General features: G+C 37.6%; 1 protein-coding gene and 1 long non-coding RNA gene across 7 annotated transcripts in view; one reads left to right on the top strand and one right to left on the bottom strand.

Annotated features, from left to right (window-relative positions):
• Nucleotides 1–17,315, bottom strand: part of LOC119042335 (protein eyes shut homolog) — a 76,264-nt gene that overhangs the window by 17,753 nt on the left and 41,196 nt on the right. For all 6 annotated transcript variants that reach the window (XM_053664998.1, XM_053664997.1, XM_053664999.1 and 3 more), the window contains one exon: nucleotides 11,661–11,833. In XM_053664998.1, the coding sequence (XP_053520973.1) occupies nucleotides 11,661–11,833 (173 nt within the window). The remainder of the gene's footprint in view (nucleotides 1–11,660; nucleotides 11,834–17,315) is intronic.
• Nucleotides 8,963–16,728, top strand: LOC119042336 (uncharacterized). The gene is made up of 4 exons (XR_008391563.1): nucleotides 8,963–9,200; nucleotides 12,725–12,795; nucleotides 13,358–13,524; nucleotides 16,299–16,728. It is a non-coding gene; the product is annotated as an uncharacterized LOC119042336 (long non-coding RNA).

The raw sequence follows: 17,315 nt of genomic DNA, 5'->3' as shown, positions 1-17,315 counted from the left end.
TAAAATTTATGTTATTGAATCTCAAAATTTGGAACTGCACTTGAATGGAAATCTAATATAGGACAAATCTGCTAGTTGACTGTAATTTAGTGTGTGGTCCTAAGGGGCTGTGCACCCTGTTCCAATTTACTTTGTTTCCAGTCTCTTCATATGTGCAGTCTCTTAAGTCTGTGTGGTTGACCACTGGGTCCTCCCAGAGTCACGCTCTGTAATGGTCAGGATCGACCAAGGCTTAGACATTGTCTCCAGAAAGAGAGCGTTAAGCACTTCAGGATATATAGTGTTGGTTTTTACTTATTTTTTTAACCATCCATGTTAAAAGTCTAAAATGTAACTTAAAGGGTTAAAATGACCTCTTAGTTATTTCCGCTGTAAGATGTTCTTGTCTGAAATTCTCCAGGTCTATGTTATTGGGACACAGGGGTCTGGAAATCATGAAGGCTGTTCACATAACATTTCAATTTTTCTCTCCATTTCAGCACATGACAGGATTGCACTTTCCTGTCCCTTTTGAGGTTGACTTTATGATTTGTTCTGGTCAATGAAATGTGAGCAGGTATGACGTGGGTCGCCTCTGGGCCAGAACCATGGTATGATTTGCATTATCTTTCTTAGACTCAGTGATTGTAGAAGGGTCAGTTAAAAAAAAAGCCCCCATCCACCTGAATCTCTGAGAAAAGCCTCCTTCCTGACACATGGTGTGAACGGGGAATAAATTTTTGTTTGCTAAAGCCACTGAGATTTGGGGAGTGTTTCTCATTGTATCACTGACTAGCCAAATGTGACTAGTACAGGGAGTTTACAAAGAAAGCACATAAAAGGCAGGCTTAACAAGAAACATTTCATATTTAAGAGGACCAACTGTGATGTTATAACTAAATGAAATGGTCTTTGCTAAACTAAAAAACAGGGACAAGAAGATGCCTAATGCATGTAGTGTCAATATTCTGAAGACAAACTATCATATCCTTGTTTACTATAAATGGATAACAATATTAAAAACAAGAAGCCCATGAGATATATGGCAGCATCAGTGATAATGAAGAATCTTCAGTTTTGTACATTTTTTCTTCCCCTGGGAAATAGGATTCTAAAATTCTTTGAAGATTATTCACAGAGAATCTGGGGACATAAATGTGTTTATTGGCAAGGTACTAAACCAATCTAGGAGAATACAATGACAAGTTTAATAAATTATTGCATGCATTCTTTTAAAATATTCTTACCCATTTATATAGAAATAATTTTAAATTTATAGAAAATTGATAAAATAAAAATAGTATAAAGAATATTGTACCCAGATTCACCTTTTGCTAATATTCTACCCTTTATCTCTATCTGTCTCTCTGATATTTTTCTCAGTCATTTGAGGGTAAGTTCCATCATGGCTCTCTCTACCTAGCAATGAGAGATATTCTCTTATATAACCATAGCACAGTTATGATTTTTAATACACTCAACATTAATACTGTATTCTTATCTAATCTAATGTTAATAATATAATTTTTTTCAACTGATCCAATAATATCCTTTATAATATTTTCCCCCAGGATAAGAAGTCTCATCTAAACTGAGATGTTCCATTGAGTTGTCATGTCTCTTTGTTGTCTTTCAACCTAGAACATTTCTATAGCCCTTCACTGTCGTTTGTGACGTTGACATTTTTGGAGGAGATTTTTCTCCCTGTTTTCTGAAAAGAATGTTCATCATTTGGAATTTGACTGATATTTCCTCATAATTCGATCCAGGTTATACATTCTTGGCTGAAATACTTTATTAGATAATGGCGTGTGCTTTTCAGGGTATCTCATGTGGAGCTACATGATTATCTATTTGTCCCACGTTGGTGAAGTCAATTTTGATTACCTTGCTCAAGGTGTTGACTGACTTTTTTTACACCATTGTATAATATTCCATTGTATAATTTTGGCTTTTTCCTCCTTGTAATTAGTATGAAGCATGTGAGGAGATACTGTAAGACCATGCATATCTACTATTCATCAAAACTACCTCCTAGGTTTAATATCTGTCGATGAGTCTAGTCTGCACCAGTCTTTATTTAGCTGCGAAGTAATAATGTTTCAGCTCTATTGGTCCCCGCAGAAGTAGTTCTCACAAAGGTGTGATGGTCCATGTCTTGTTATTAACTTGGTGTCTCTGTGGGTGAAGGAGAGTTTGTAGCTTCCTAAGTCAGTCACCTTGCTGACCTGCATCTTTGCTTTTAAAGCACACATTTTCTTAACACCTAAAGCTCTGCAAGATTGTCCTCATGCATTAGAAGTTTCATTGCTTCCTTACTTTGGATGTGTGCTTATTTCAGTGCACCTCTTTAATCACTTCATATTAAATAAGACCCATTGAAGGTCATTTGCTACCAAATGTTCTTTCCTGTTGTGCGTGGTGGACCTCAAGATTTCTACAATAGATTACTTCAATTCCCAGAGAGCATTGTTTCTCACAGTGAACTCAAACCATAGTGTATTCAATAATTAAATAGCTTTCAATCTTTACATACTGTAAGCCTATGAGGTTACATTGGTAATCTGCACCGATGCATATATGCTTTGTCCTCAGCAAATTACAGATTTAGGGCTCTCCATTTTATGGTCTCCATTTCATTATGTTTAATGCTATAGTTATGTTCTCTTCAGTTAGTAAACGGAAAAAAAAGAAAAAAACTACGACTTTCTGAAGCATTTATTAACCTATGATTTGCCATTTGGTCTATGGATAATGCACACAATTTCACTGTAGCTTCTTCCTGGCTTGTAAATGCTTCTTTAAAGGTTTATAACAATAAAAATCCAATGGATAGAAAATAGCTTCTTTCTCCATCTTTAACGATGTGAAGTCTTAAGACTTTACCTCTCCATTTCAAGTTAAGCAGTTTGACAAGTTTTAGATTAGCTAAGTACATACTGGAACAAAAATGGAAGGTAAACATTCTTTCCCTTTGCTGGACTATTATCAGAGTTTCCTGGGAGTGGTGTGACTAAGCAATTGGACCTGCCGGCTAATTGCTAACAGAAGGAATGGTTAAGTATCAATTATTGAAAGAAATAAAAATCATCCTTGAAGGCACCCTTTCTTTAGCACCCAGATGGATAATGCTGAAGCACTCACTTTAGTTGTTTAACTCATTTAGTTATTTGAGTGGCTATTTTGTTCTAAATGATCTTTGGGGACCTATCAAGATGGAGTGTTGCTTAAAAATTAAGTAATCTATAAAATCATTCGATTGTTTTATGACAGTTAGTGGCATCTGGTGATTCTTGCTTTCAAAACCTAAGAGGTATTCTACTCCATGTTTTTGAAGCAGACTTTGGGTTGTTCAAACAAATGCCAAGTTAAACTATATAATTTGCATAATAAAATATCAATTTTGTTACCTGTAAATCTGAAAAATAAAGCATGTAATGATTATTTCAATCAATAACCAGTATACCTGGACTTCTACAGTGACAATTTCTTTTTTATTTTGTTAAAATCGTTTCCAATTTTACTTACTTATTTTTAGAGAGAGGAAGGGGGGAGAAAGAGAAGGAGAGAAACATCCATATGTGAGAGATACATTAATTGGTTGCCTATTGCACGCCAGTACATGGGGACCTGGCCCGCAACCCAGGCATGTGCCCTGACTGGGGATCGAACCGGCAACCCTTCAGTTTGCAGACTGGCACTCAATCCACTGAGCCACGCTAGCCAGGGCTACGGTGATAATTTTTACTTTTTAAATCTTTGCTTATGTTTTGACTATAAAAATCTTGGCTGACGACAATTAATATGCAAGAGTAACAGTTTAATGAAAATGTTAAATAATTATTTTGCAAAGCAAATATTATCACAGTAACATGCCAGATCATTGGAAACTACTTTATTCATTTAACTCTGGTATAATGATGGTCATTGAACTATGACTTAGCCTTGCGTCGCTGGCCTTTGTTGTGCGTCAGCGTGAGAAATGACTACATACATAACATCTCTTCCTCCCTAGAAAATTCTCATCAAACATAGCATATATTATACTGTTTAATTTCATTTTATTTTTAAAATTGGAACTTTCTCAGTCTTTTTCTACTAGAGTTTAGGACCAGGACACAGTTACCAGCTCTTTTTAAAAAATATTTTACTTATTACTTATTTTTGGAGAAAGAGAGGGAGAGAAACATCGATTGGTTGCCTCTCGCAAACAGAGACCAGGCCCCACAACACAGGCCTGTGCCCCGACCAGGAAATGAACCTGCAACCCTTCATTTTGCTGCACGATGCCCAACCAAATGAGCTACACCTTAATGTAATGACTGGTATGCTTTTTAAAAATTAGGCAACAATTGAGTAGCAACCCGCTGTATTTTACATTTTACTTCAACTTCTGGGAAACCCAAAGCTAATTTTACCCTCAGGTGCATGCCATGTTTTGGACTAGCCTGTTTGGTCTTGCTTGTCCTTCCCTTCTGTCACTTCCTATTCATTTCCTTCTTTTCCCTTTCTTTTCTTTTCTTGGGAGGTATTTAATCTTTCTAGCCACTTTTCAAATATAAGTATCTTTTGCTGTGAGCAGTCTCTGGTACTGCTTGGAAGTGTCTTAAATAATAAAGTCAGGTAACTTGAGTTGGAAGATTTATGCGTGTTTCAGGAGTCTTGAGGCTTGTTTACAGAACTCTGGGAGACTACAGTGATTATGCACATGTGCTATTCAGGTTTTAAGCCTTGAATAATTATACCTCCCACTTCACAAGTGGAAACTGAACACCCCCTCCAGCCCAGTAAGCAAGTCCTGACGATTTCTAAATCCACGGTGACTGGCATTGCTCCCTTATCTTTTTTTCTCAGAGGCACATGAATAACTCGGATCTTACCTGACATAAATTTCCTTTTATGATGAAGAGGTTTACTCACCTTTGCTAGTGCACCCTTGCATTCTTCCTCAGATTTTGCTGAAGTGGTTCTCAGTCTTAGAAAAACTACCTCACCATCCCACATGAGTCTATCCAAATTTTATCAATTTTTTGGTACCTAACTTATGTCATTGCTTTCTAATTACTCAGGTTCCATTAGCCAGAAGTAATGCAAGTTGTCTAACATTTGTCTAACAATTTTTCTAACAATTAAAGTGTTCAACACCCTGGGATATTTCTTCCTTTTTTTCCCTCTTCACTGTTATCTAAATTACATACTTTAATTTAGTTCTAACAGACTTTTGCCTGGTCTGTACCTAAATTGTTAGCTCTTTGAAAGAAGGAAACTTATCTTATAGTGCTTTGGATTTCCCCATATTGCCTGATGTTGGGAGCCGGCCAGCAACCGTCCCTTGACAAGGTCGGGACGGTTGAGATGCATCTGCAAGTCAGAGGCAACTATGGCTAGATTTCCTGTCTATCTTTCCTTACATGTTTGTTTTGGTGATCAAAAGGTGCTGGGATTGTTAGACACTTGTATTTCAGGTTAATTGATTAGCATAATTCCAATGAAGTTGTACAAAATAATTTCTTGACCAGAGAACGAAGTCCCTGTATGTCTAAAAGTTGTTGGAGTAATAGCCCCTCCTTTACCTTGAATAGGAATATATATCAATTAGAATTAGACAGGCAAAAAAAGCTATTACGAACTAAGTACCTAGAAACAGTTACTAGGGAGTCAGAGTTTATAGTACACAGAGAAAGAAACATTTTAGACAGAAAAGGATAGATAGCTAAGTTAGACATCACAAAGGCCTTATAATAAATTTCCTATTACCTCTACTCAATCTAGTGTATCCTTTTGCCCCATGACAAATTCTGAGAACTTTAGTATACAAGAAGACATTCAAATTCTGTACATACAGCTATTTCTAATTGTCTGATTTATGGCTCTCCTAGTCAAAATAATCTTTTTTATTATATCTGAATCTATGGGGACTTTTGTACTTTTCCTGGTTACCTTTATATTGATTTTTTCTGCTTAACTGATCATGCTATACTGCAAATGTTAATCACTACCTAAAATGAAAATATAAAAGCCTGCTTGTACTTGCAATAAATGGAACAGAGCTTCACTGTCCTTTGAGGCGTGTTGTCGTCTGTTACCCAGCGCCGACGCCTTACCCACCTTTCGGGAATCCCTGGACCCTGCTGCGGCTGGTCTGTGGCAGCCTGAGTGGTTTCTCAGTAAAAATTTTTAATAATCTGCTATATTTCTGTAGAGGATAAGTATTGTTTTTCTTTTCTTCTTTTTTTTTTTTTTTAAGTGGGAGAGAGACATCAGTGTGTGGTTGCCTCTCATGTGCCCCATACTGGTACTTGGCCTGCAACCCAGACATGTGCCCTGACTGGGAATTGAACTAGCAACCCTTTGCTTTGCCACCTGAGCTCAATCCACTGAGCTACACCAGCCAGGGCTTGCTTTTCTTTTTAAAAAACAATTTATTGGGTCATTTTGAGAGGCAAGTGTCTGTCTATTCCATTCATAAGTTTGAACTTTTTTTGGATCTTTATATAATAAAAATCATCTTTTAAAAATAGGAGGTTTAAATATTTTAACTTAAGAATCTGTTTAAAACTAATTCATATTTTAAAAACGAAAGTGATTAGAATCTATTTGTCGACATGATATACATTTAAAATGAGTGCAAGCTAACACTTTTTTTTCTTTCCTTGTAGGAGGGAGCTAATATTCAGGAGTGCTTGTTTTTGGCTAGGTCCTGGGCTGGCCTCTTTTGCACTGATGCCTCGTTATAACCATTATGAGGCTGTGCTAGGAGACGTAGAGAATTCTGCCTCTCAGACCATAGGGATTTCATGACCACTGCTGTGAGATTCTTTGTTTACTAGAAGAGCACAATATAGTAAGGTTTGCTTTTCTATTTTTCTTAGATAAATTATATAGAATTTAACAAAAGAAGGACATGAAATAATGAGATATTTTATATCCTCTACTATGAGGATTCTTATAACCTCTACTATGGTCATAAGAATGTTAGTTCTCTTGGCACTTTCTAATATTTCTATTAGAAACTAGAGGGAGCATATCTCTGTTTTCCACATTAGAAAGTAAAGTTTGTGATTGGATCTCATCACTGTCAATCATCTCAGATTTAAAGGAGGCGGGCAGAGCTGCCTTCCTAAGATGGTAAACTGGGTATTTACAGTTCAACCTGTAGAACAGTAGTGGGCTGAATCCACTGTGAGTGCTTCCTGTTTACTAATGTTATCTTGCATAAGAAATAAAAAGAACTTTGTTGAAGGAAAACATCTCATCGATGCCTGTCTCTTAGTTTTTAACCTTCCTCTTACAACCTTATAAAGAGTAGTAATCATTGATTTAGTACTTGGCAAGGAGAATGGACTATCCCTGGACTTTGGCCAAAATTTCCCCTACAGCAAAGATTTTCACATATGAGAAGTTTTCTTGTCCAAATCAAAGGTTAGGAAATGGCACTTGTGTCTATCTCTTTTCTACTAAGACTCACCAGGAATGCCTTCTGATATTCAAGGAGCTTAATGTTTATATAAACCTTAGCATTGTTACATATTATTCACTTTCTCACTGAGTTTCATTTATGATTTAATAGGTTGTATTGAGAAACACAGAAAGAAGATTAAACAATTAAAACGTGTGTTTCTAGGAATCATATCTAGCACTTATTTATTTTTTACTTTTAAGAAGTATTACCAAATTGTAGAAATAGGGGACCTAGTATGCATGTGACCACATACTTACTAATCATCATGTTGGGATTGAAAGTGAGGAAGTAAAGACTAAAGTATGTCTTTTTTTTCCTCTGAAGAAAGCTTGTGTATTACCTGCCGTATTCCCACATGACTAAATGCACCTGCAAATGAGCATCTGAAAACAGCACACAGTGGTGATTTCTGAAATCGCCCTCTATAGTGCCATCTCTCCATTACTAGGAAAACCAAAGAGTTGGCAGGAGAGCACTATGTGTGAGAAAGGCTTGAAGAATTAAAGTTCTCCATTAGCTTAAATTAATTGCAATGAAAATTAGGGCTAGGTGAATCATAAAGTACTTTTGGAATCAAGGACTGTCTAAGAAGCTTAACATATGGCTATTTCATTCAAAATGCTGGCATGTACGTGGCTTTCTTTACCTCAAGGAATGAGAAATCAGTGGAAGGAAAATTGCACTATGAATGGAAAGAATGTAAGAAAAACAGAAACATTTTCAATATTTGCTGGACTAAAAGTTAAAAACACACATATTATGAAATCTCATTTGGCTAAGTGTCAACGATACGCAATAGCTAGAATTTAGTAGTATAAAACTGTTCCAAGAAAAAAGCAATTTACAATAATGTGCAAAAAAATAAATTGAGAGGAGAGATTGTATGATTCAGAAAATGTTATATAGGTAGTTGTGAATCATAAATTCTAACAGGAAAGAGCAATAACATACCAGAAAAGAGCAAATGAACAAGATTCGAGTCCATGAGAAAAGAAACTGGATGTATTTTCTATCTTGCAACAATAATTGTAAACCAGAATTCTGCCTAAATTGAATATTTTAATGACTGAGGTGGATTGCAAAATATTCTACCCTAGTTTAACATATTATGATTTCTTTCTTTTTTTAAAAAAAGTCCTCATCTGAGGATATGTTTATTGATTTTTAGAGAGATGGAAAGAAGGAAGGAGTGAGAGCAAGAGAGAGAGAGAGGGAGGGAGAGATAGAGAGAGAGGGAGAAGGAGAGAAACATCAATATGAGAGAAAAACTTTGATCTGTTGCTGACCGGGTATCAAACACACAACATTTTGGGCGTATGGGCCAGTGCTCCAGTCAACTGAGCCACCCAGCCAGGGATGTCCCGGTTTCTTTTTAAGATTAACAGTCCTTGTGAAATAGCCCAGATGCTGCTGTTTGCAAACAGCCTTCTTTATCTTTAGTTTCATTTTTAAAGCTGGTTCAGGCCCCTGGGTGTTTAAAAACACATATCTGAGCTCGTTCCTGGGCGAGACAGTGTGAACATTGTGGATTCATGTACTTCTGGGACGGGGCTCAAATATTTTGAATCACTTTTGGTGGCTGTGACTCTTAAAGCCACTGGATTCAAGTGGTTCGTCTATTTGTATTTTATTAGCACAGCACCAGACCTCCCTGGCATTCCAGAGAAATTTGAGATGAGGCAATAGTGAGAAGAAAAGATGCCAATCAGGAATTGTCCTTCTCTCGTCTTTAAATGAATTTTCTTTCTGTCAGCTGTAGGTGAGTGTTTTAAGGGACTTGAAGGATCACATTTTTTCCATTACTGAGTCATTCCAGGAGTAAGGCGTAGATGAAGTAAGATTTCACTACTTAAATTGGAACGCCGGTATGAAAAATTTCCCCCAACCTCCTTCTCAGACATGCACACATACTTCAAATACCTAAGACAATTTAAAGCACAGGGACGAGGACATTTTATCGACTTATTTTACACACCATAGATGTATAATTTTCCACTTATTTCCTGTGACTGCTAGTTTTTATGTTTTGGTTGTGAAATATAACTGATACAGTGTCACGGGGAACTTACTGGATTGGCAGTGTGAAGGCTTAAATCCTCAGTCCTGCTCATTTGTAGTTTTGATTTGAACCTCTTTCAAGGTGAAAAGAATTGGGATTAAGTGATTTTTAAGGTTCTTTTCAACCCTAACCTTTGAAAACTTATTTAAAGCAAAATTTTAGTTTTGGAGATACTTGGTTTTTAATGATTATGCTTTCTTAGACAATTAGAGTATGATAGTTGTTGATAAAAATGTTACCTTTACATCATTAGTTCCTATGCTATATTTACTTAAGGAACGGCTATTTTATGAGGGACTGCTGAGATCTACAACTAGAGTGTTACTGAATTTGTTTATCACCCACTGTGCCTTTAAGCGTCAAAAATCTGGCCTGCCCTATTGTTGCCATCACTAGCCCTTACGCTAACTTGTTCAATTACCGAATTTTGCTGTGTATAATGCACACTTTTTTGTCCAAATTTTTGAGGGAAAAATAAGGATGTGCATTATACATGGGTAGTACCTGAAATACCTTGTATCTGTTCTTGTGTTTTGTAATTATTTGTTACATAAAATTTCTTGTACCATAATATGTTAAAAAATAAGTGCTAAAATTTGTTTATAATAAACCCCCAAGTATCTAAGTATACACAAATAAGTAAGTAAATAATTGAATTAAAAATTTTAAACAAAGATTTTTTTCCCCTGAAAGTTTGGGCCAGAAACATGGGTGCTCATTATACACAGCAAAATACAGTATTTCTTTCAGGTTCTAGTAAGTATTCCTTCAGAAGTTATAGTGGTACACTGTTTTGCTAAAGTTTTGGGTACTTTGTTGTTCACTAAAAATCAAGAACTATTTCTTGAAAACTGTCATAATCCATTTTTATTATTTTGGAACTATTACATTGGAATGTATAATGGGTATTTTTCATTCCAAGATTCAGGAGACTGTGGGGATCCCCTACAGGCACAGCGATCATTTGCCCTTGTGGTAAGAATATGGTCAATTATAAGGTACAGGGAAAAACAGCAAAGCAGATGAGATCTAGAAAATTGAGTTTCTTAGTGTTCCCACTGGACTTGGGCAGTTTCATCCTCGAAATTTTTCGTTCTTTGCACAGGAACTAATGTATGTGCCTCTTGCTACTCCTGAGAGTTTTGAGTAAAGTGGAAGGTACAGAGGGAGAAGCTCAGAGAAGGCTCACCTTCTTCTGGAATTGAGTTATGAACACAAGTGCACTCAATCGGACTGCATATAGCATAAAACGCCTAGAACATTTAGACTAAACAGACATATTTTAGAGTTAATAAAACCATTCTAAAAGCAAAGTTGTATTTTTCTATGAACTGTGAAGACTATCTTATCTATGAAATATAATGCCATATACACTAGGAAGAAAAAAGAGGAGCCTTTTGTTATGATATATACGAAGTCTGTCTGGAAAAAAGTCCAGCCATTGTTAACATAATGAGAATGGTTTGTGTGACATAGATGTAACCTGGCAGCCAAGAAGAATGGACTGGAATGCACATGCGTGAACAATGATGACTTCACTGTCCTAGTCAGTAGGGGCTATAGAAGCAGTTGAGTGAGCATGTGCACTGTGTAGCCATCATATTAAAAATGACTGAGGGAGTAGAGCAACAATTCTGCATCAAATTTTGTGTTAAGCTTGAATACTCCTCCGTGGGAACTATTGAATGATTCAGAAGGCCACAGCTATGGGCAACTGGTGATTGGCAGCTTCATCACAACAACACACCTGCTCATGCATCGCATCTCATGCAGTTTTCTTGCAAAACGTCAGATCATCCGGGTGTCTCAGTCTGCCCCCTACAGCTCAAACTGGCACCCTGTGACTTCTGTTTTTTCCCGAAACTAAAAATCACTTTTGAAAAGGAAACGACTTCAGACCAACAGTGAGATTCAGGAAAATATGACGGGGTACCTGATGGCCTTTGGGAGAACTTGCGTAAGGTTCCAAGGTGCCTACTTTGAAGGAGGCTGAGGCTTCATTGTCTACATAAAATGTTTCTTTATTTTTTTCAATAAATGTCTCTATTTTTTATATTACATGGCTGGACACCTTCTGGACAGACCTCGTAGTTCACTTTACTTTCCCAAGAGGAAAGTGACCTAAATCTGTGGACAGCGTGAGTTGAAGTTCCGCCTCACCTTGTTCACAGTAGACTCCAGTGGCTCCCAGAGGACAGAAGCAGGTGTATCCATGAGGCAGTGAGACACAAGTTGCTCCTTTGCTGCACTGGTGTGGAGGGTCATGTTCAGGGTCGCAGGTGGAAATTGTCTCTGTGCAGAAGGCTCCTTTCCACCCAGTGGGGCAGTCACAGCTGCAGGTTGAAAAAAAAGACCACATGATTTGAGCACTTGAGTAGAGACAGATATACACCGGTGTGTCAATTGTCCTGAGGTTACCATGGCAATTTTGGCTGAGGTTCTGAGATTATCAAAATGAATTGTAATTCAAACTACCAAGATCCAAATTGTCAAAGATCGTCACTGGTTATGAGATTACTGGACTCCATCCATATCAAGGATTTTAAAAGGTTCAGGATGTCGAAATTGAAAGAGAATTTTGCAAGAATGATTTCTTTGGACAAGACAGCATTTAAGTCCTTGTCCTCACCCCACGGCACCGTCAAGGAGGACGGCTGGGAATGGAGTTGCTGATTCCTGACCCTAAGCCTTGATGCACATTCTGTGCCCTTGGGTCCTGGGCTGCAGAGGAGGTTGCAAACCCCTGCAGAGATGAAGCCCATGGCAACAAAGCCCAGGGATGAATTGTGGCCCTCTGAGTTGGGATTGATTTGGGGACATACAAAAGAAATCTTGGCCAGAGGATATTGTGGTAGCTGAGGAGAACTTGGCAGTGAAGGTAGTCAGTTAATTACTGAGGCAGAATCTGAGAGGTAAACTGAGAGCCCAGTTTGAAGAGATATTTTGTCTGGGTCGACACAGTGATCTTGGGAGCAGCCCAGCCCGGAGTCTCTGATGGATCCACTAAAGGGAGAATTGACAGATAAAATGCAGGGGACGTAATGAAATTTAAATGTCAGATAAACAATGAATACATTTTTAGTATAAGTATATCCTGTGCAATATCTGACTTTCAAATAAGCAATGTTTGACATATACTAAAGATTGTTTGTTAATTATTTGGAATTCAAATTTATCTTAAGTGTCCTGTATTTTCCCCCCTAAATCTGTCCACCCTACATCAGGGCACACAAGAGGAAGCGTCAGATTTAAATCCTCACCAGGTCTGAAGAGCACTAGACCATCGGACAACAGCGTGAGTGAACGAAGCCCATTCCCGTGTGGTGTGGGGAGCGAGTCGGGGGCCACTGGACTACGGAGAGGCCGGCCGCAGCTCTCTTGCACCTCCTTCAGAGACTTCCCACTCGTGCTGTAAGCCCTAGTTAGATTTAGTGTTGCAGGGTAGAGTGTTAACATTTTGAAGTAGACCCTTTGAATGAATGAACTGAGAGTGTATTTGTGAATTAAAGTGTCTATTAATGGAGTCAAAACAGAAAATTTGACTGACTTCCCCATGTTTTAATCCAGGATCAAGCAAAGGACGACTCCTCCTAAGCAGGTATAAAAAGAGGGTGAGAGAGCTGAGTGAATTACTCTCTGAATACATACATCCATGACTCCTGTGTCAGTCACTTGCTCTCAGTTCATTACGGTGGTCCTTGCTTACTGGTAAACTGAAGACATAGATGACATTAACCGTGCTGCTGGGTAGTTAAAAGGCATTACCAATAGTACAATTTCTAATGCCAGCAAGTCAAGATAAGGCAAGTAGCAAACAGAAGTCTCTTTAATCTTGTTTTTTCTTTTTTTTCCATTAGGCTGAAAGAATCCCCATAGATTCTGGAAATTAAAGGCAGCTCATACAGTGTCCTCTAGGCAGGTCAATCTGTGTGACCCATTTATAAGCCATGCAGCAGAGGGGGGAAGGACAATGAACACTCTGCAACCATCATTAACGGCCTTGATCATTTTACAGAAATGATAGGTAAGAGTTTCATAAAATTGAGAATAAACCAAAGACCATGGCAAGACTGACATTTTTAGCACTTAACATGTATCTTTCCACTACTTTCTCTAAGCAAATTTAACATTAAAATTGCTGGGAAAAATTACTCTGGCTGGTGTGGCTCAGTTGGTTGGAGTGTCGTCCCCTAACCTGAAGGTTTGCAAGGTTGATTCTCAATCAGGGCACATGTTGGGGTTATGGGTTTGGTCCCCGGTCGGGGTATGTGTGGAAGGCAATCAAATGATGGTTCTCTCTCTCAACAGTGTTTCTCTCTCTCCCTTCCTCTCCCCCTTCCTCTCTCTACAAAAGCAATGAAAAAAATTTTTCCTCAGGTGAGGATAAAGAAATTAATAAATAAAAATAAAAAATGGTGGGAGAATTAGATATTCACATGTAGAAGAATGCAATTAGACCTTCATCTTATTATTATTCACAAACATTATCTGGAAATGGATTAAAGACCAGAAAACACAATTTTGAAGACCTGAAACCACAAAACCCCTAGAAGAAAAGTGTTCAGTTTCACTTATTCTTCAACTTCATATAAATGTAATGATACTGCATGTATTCTTCAATTACTGTCTTTCTCTCAGGACTACGTTTTTGGGATTCACCCATGTTGATACACGTACCTGTTGCATCATTTGTCAGTGTGAGAAGAATTCTTGTTTTTTGTGTAGTTGAAATTTCAGTATTTTATGGTTTACATTTTTTGTGACTTATTTAAGAAATATTTCCCTATTCCAAGTTTGGAGAGATATTTTATCAATATGGTGTCTCCTAAAACTACTATAGATTTTTCCTTTTGCATTTTAAGTCTTCATACACCAGAAATTACCTTTTGTGGTTGAAAGGGGTAGAGATTGTATCACAGTTTTCTATCTGGGTGGCCAATGATCCTAGCAATCTTTTTTCAATCGTTCATCGTTTTCCACTGAGGAGCCAGGTCCGTTTATGGGTGGTCCTGTGCCTTTCTGCCCTGTCCATTAGCCTGTTGGTCTAACCTTGTGCCAATACCACAGTGTCTTAATTTCTCCGACTTCATAACTGGTGTTGATATCTAGGTTGGCAAGTTCTGCAATCTTGTTCTTCTGTCCAGAAGTGTCTTGACTGTTCTTGGCCTTTTGCTCTTTCATATCTTTTTCTGTCAACTAATTCCAAGGTCAACATAGGCAAATTTCCTGCTTTCTCCTCGAGTAAAACAGGATTTATTTTTTATTTATATTTACATGAGCAGATGTATTTTTATTATCAAATATTATCATGACTTCTAGGCTTTGGAAACATCTTCCAGCCTGCCCTCCATAACAATTTCACCAGTTTACATTCCCATCACCAGTGAACGAGAATGCTCCTGAAAAAAGAGATGTGTATGTAACTGAAAATATGGACCATTTTATAGATGTCTTGCTTTTTATTGACCCAATCCTTGTTTATTAAAATAAAAATGAGTTAGTGTCTGCCTACGCACGTTCATCAAGAACATATTGATTTCAGCCCTGGCCAGGTTGCTCAGTTGGTTGGTGTATTGTCTCTTACACCAAAAGGTTGTGGGTTTGACCCCTAGTCAGGGCACATATCTAGGTTACAAGTTCCATCCCCTGTTGGGGATCATATGGGAAGCAACCAATTGATGTTTCTCCCTCCCATTCATGTCTCTCTCTCTGGCTCTCTGATCAATAAACATATCCTTGGGTGAGGATTTAAAAAAATGTAATTAAGAGTACAGCAAAATAATTTCAGTTAGCAGGTAAAAAATTTAGAAAAACTTCAGATGTGTTGGGAACTGCTCTGTGTGGTTTCAGAGGCTATAGCCCCATAGTGAGTCTCCCTGGAGAACCAGGTAACGCAGGTTGTAGGCATGCCCTGATTCTAAGGTTCCTGTGGAAATCAGGCCTGAAATGGACATTCTATCCTTTAAAGCTTTCTCTGCCTAGCAATAGCCCTGTTGGTATAAATCAGACGTTTAAGTTCAAGGCATCAGGAGTAAAGACCATCTGGCATGACTAACAGGCCCTGACCTATGACAAATCTCTGTGTGCCTTCAATTGTTACTTATAAATAATACCTGTTTTTGTATGACTGCAGCCTTTTGACATTGATTGATAAGCTATGCCTGTATACTGTATACCCCTACACATACCATTAGCAATAAAAGCCATTTGGGAGAAGGGGTTGGGACATTCCCCACTAGAAGGAATAGCTACACTCTTTCCTGCCAGAACAACAAGATTGTGTTTGGGACAACTTATTTCTCATCCACAGTGGCCAGGAGAGCTCTGTGGGATGGGTGAGGATTTAAAAAAATGTAATTCACATCCACATAAATGAATGTGAAATGTTGTGCAAGGAAAAAGGAAAGTGTTCCATAAAAGTCAAAGCAATATATTAAAGACATACAAAAAATACATTAGAATGGGTCAGTCATTCTTAGATCAGGTATGGTATGATAAAGGAATGATCATAGAAAAAAACTGCAATTGTGTGGCTTGCAAGAAAAAAGAGAAAAAGCAAGAGTATTTATAAATGACGGAAATGATCGTGATACATTTGAGGTATTGAATTTGAGGAAAAAGTTTCTTGTATGTCAATCATGTGTCCATAAAGTTGCTTTAAAAAAGAAAAAAAGAGCATATTAATTTCAAATTCCCATATTTCCCTTTGGTATTGGGCAGTTTAATCAAATTTATACTTCATCGAAACTTATTACTGTTGTTGTTTTAGTGTTTGCTATGTTCATGGCACTGCCTTAGGTCGTCGGGATGAGCTGAAGACGTGCGAGGCGCGAGCTCTGGCCCGGCTGAGACGGCTGTGCCGGTACCGCACAGCACCGCTGGGCCGCGCCTGCGGAGGAGCCCAGGGCACGGCATGGAGAAGTGCGGCCGGAACCCAGCAGCCGGCCTGGGGAAATACTCGGAGGGTGAGAACGTAATGAGCATCATGCCACGTCTTCACCAATGCACGTGTTCTCCTGGTGAGGATTTTAAAACAAAAATTCTCATCCGCCTGGAATTTACAGACAGAGGCAGAGGCACGTACATGAAATGGTAACAGCAAACAAAGATCTCTGAGGATATTGTCATGCCATTATGTGGGGTGTTTATGAGGGTCAGGACGAAAGAAAATTTCTCTGCTGACTGTAGCTGAACTAGTAGTTGTGCAAAATAAAAGTGTGAAAAGTTGTTAACGTTTCCAAATGGAGAAAATAAAATACACAACCTGCTACAAAATTACATGATTTTGATTATTGTTTGACAATCACAAAGCATAAAATATGTAAAGACATTTTATACAAAATAGTGTCTTACCCATTTCATAAAATAAAAACCATAGTAATTAATATTACAGAATTTTTATATAAAAATTCTAATATGATTACTTTTTATGATTATTGCGCCATCTAGTGGTTTGATTTTATTACTTGGAAAAAGGGGAAGAATGAAATTAATCTCATTGCATATAGACAGACTTGGCAATGATAAATATTTATTTTTATGTTAAGTATAGCTTAAATCACATTAAGCATAATATACAGTGCAGATTCCATAACTTATTTAAAATAGCTCTTAAATTAAATAAATCCTCATATAATTCTTCTTAGATTTTTAGGTCTGAAGCAATTAGCTGTTTGTACAAAGATTTTAAAAATCACTTAAAATCACTTTCAAATACAATATACTACTTCCTTAAATTATACTTTAAGAGTGATTTTTATTAGAGTGATTTTTTATTAGAGTGATCTTTCTTCCCTGGCTTCTTTAGAACCCTAT

This window comes from Artibeus jamaicensis, unplaced genomic scaffold (genome assembly GCF_021234435.1).
Source record: "Artibeus jamaicensis isolate MK-2021 breed Jamaican fruit bat unplaced genomic scaffold, CSHL_Jam_final contig_388, whole genome shotgun sequence".
Taxonomy (NCBI): Eukaryota; Metazoa; Chordata; class Mammalia; order Chiroptera; family Phyllostomidae; genus Artibeus; species Artibeus jamaicensis.
This window is presented reverse-complemented; position numbering and strand designations above follow the sequence as displayed.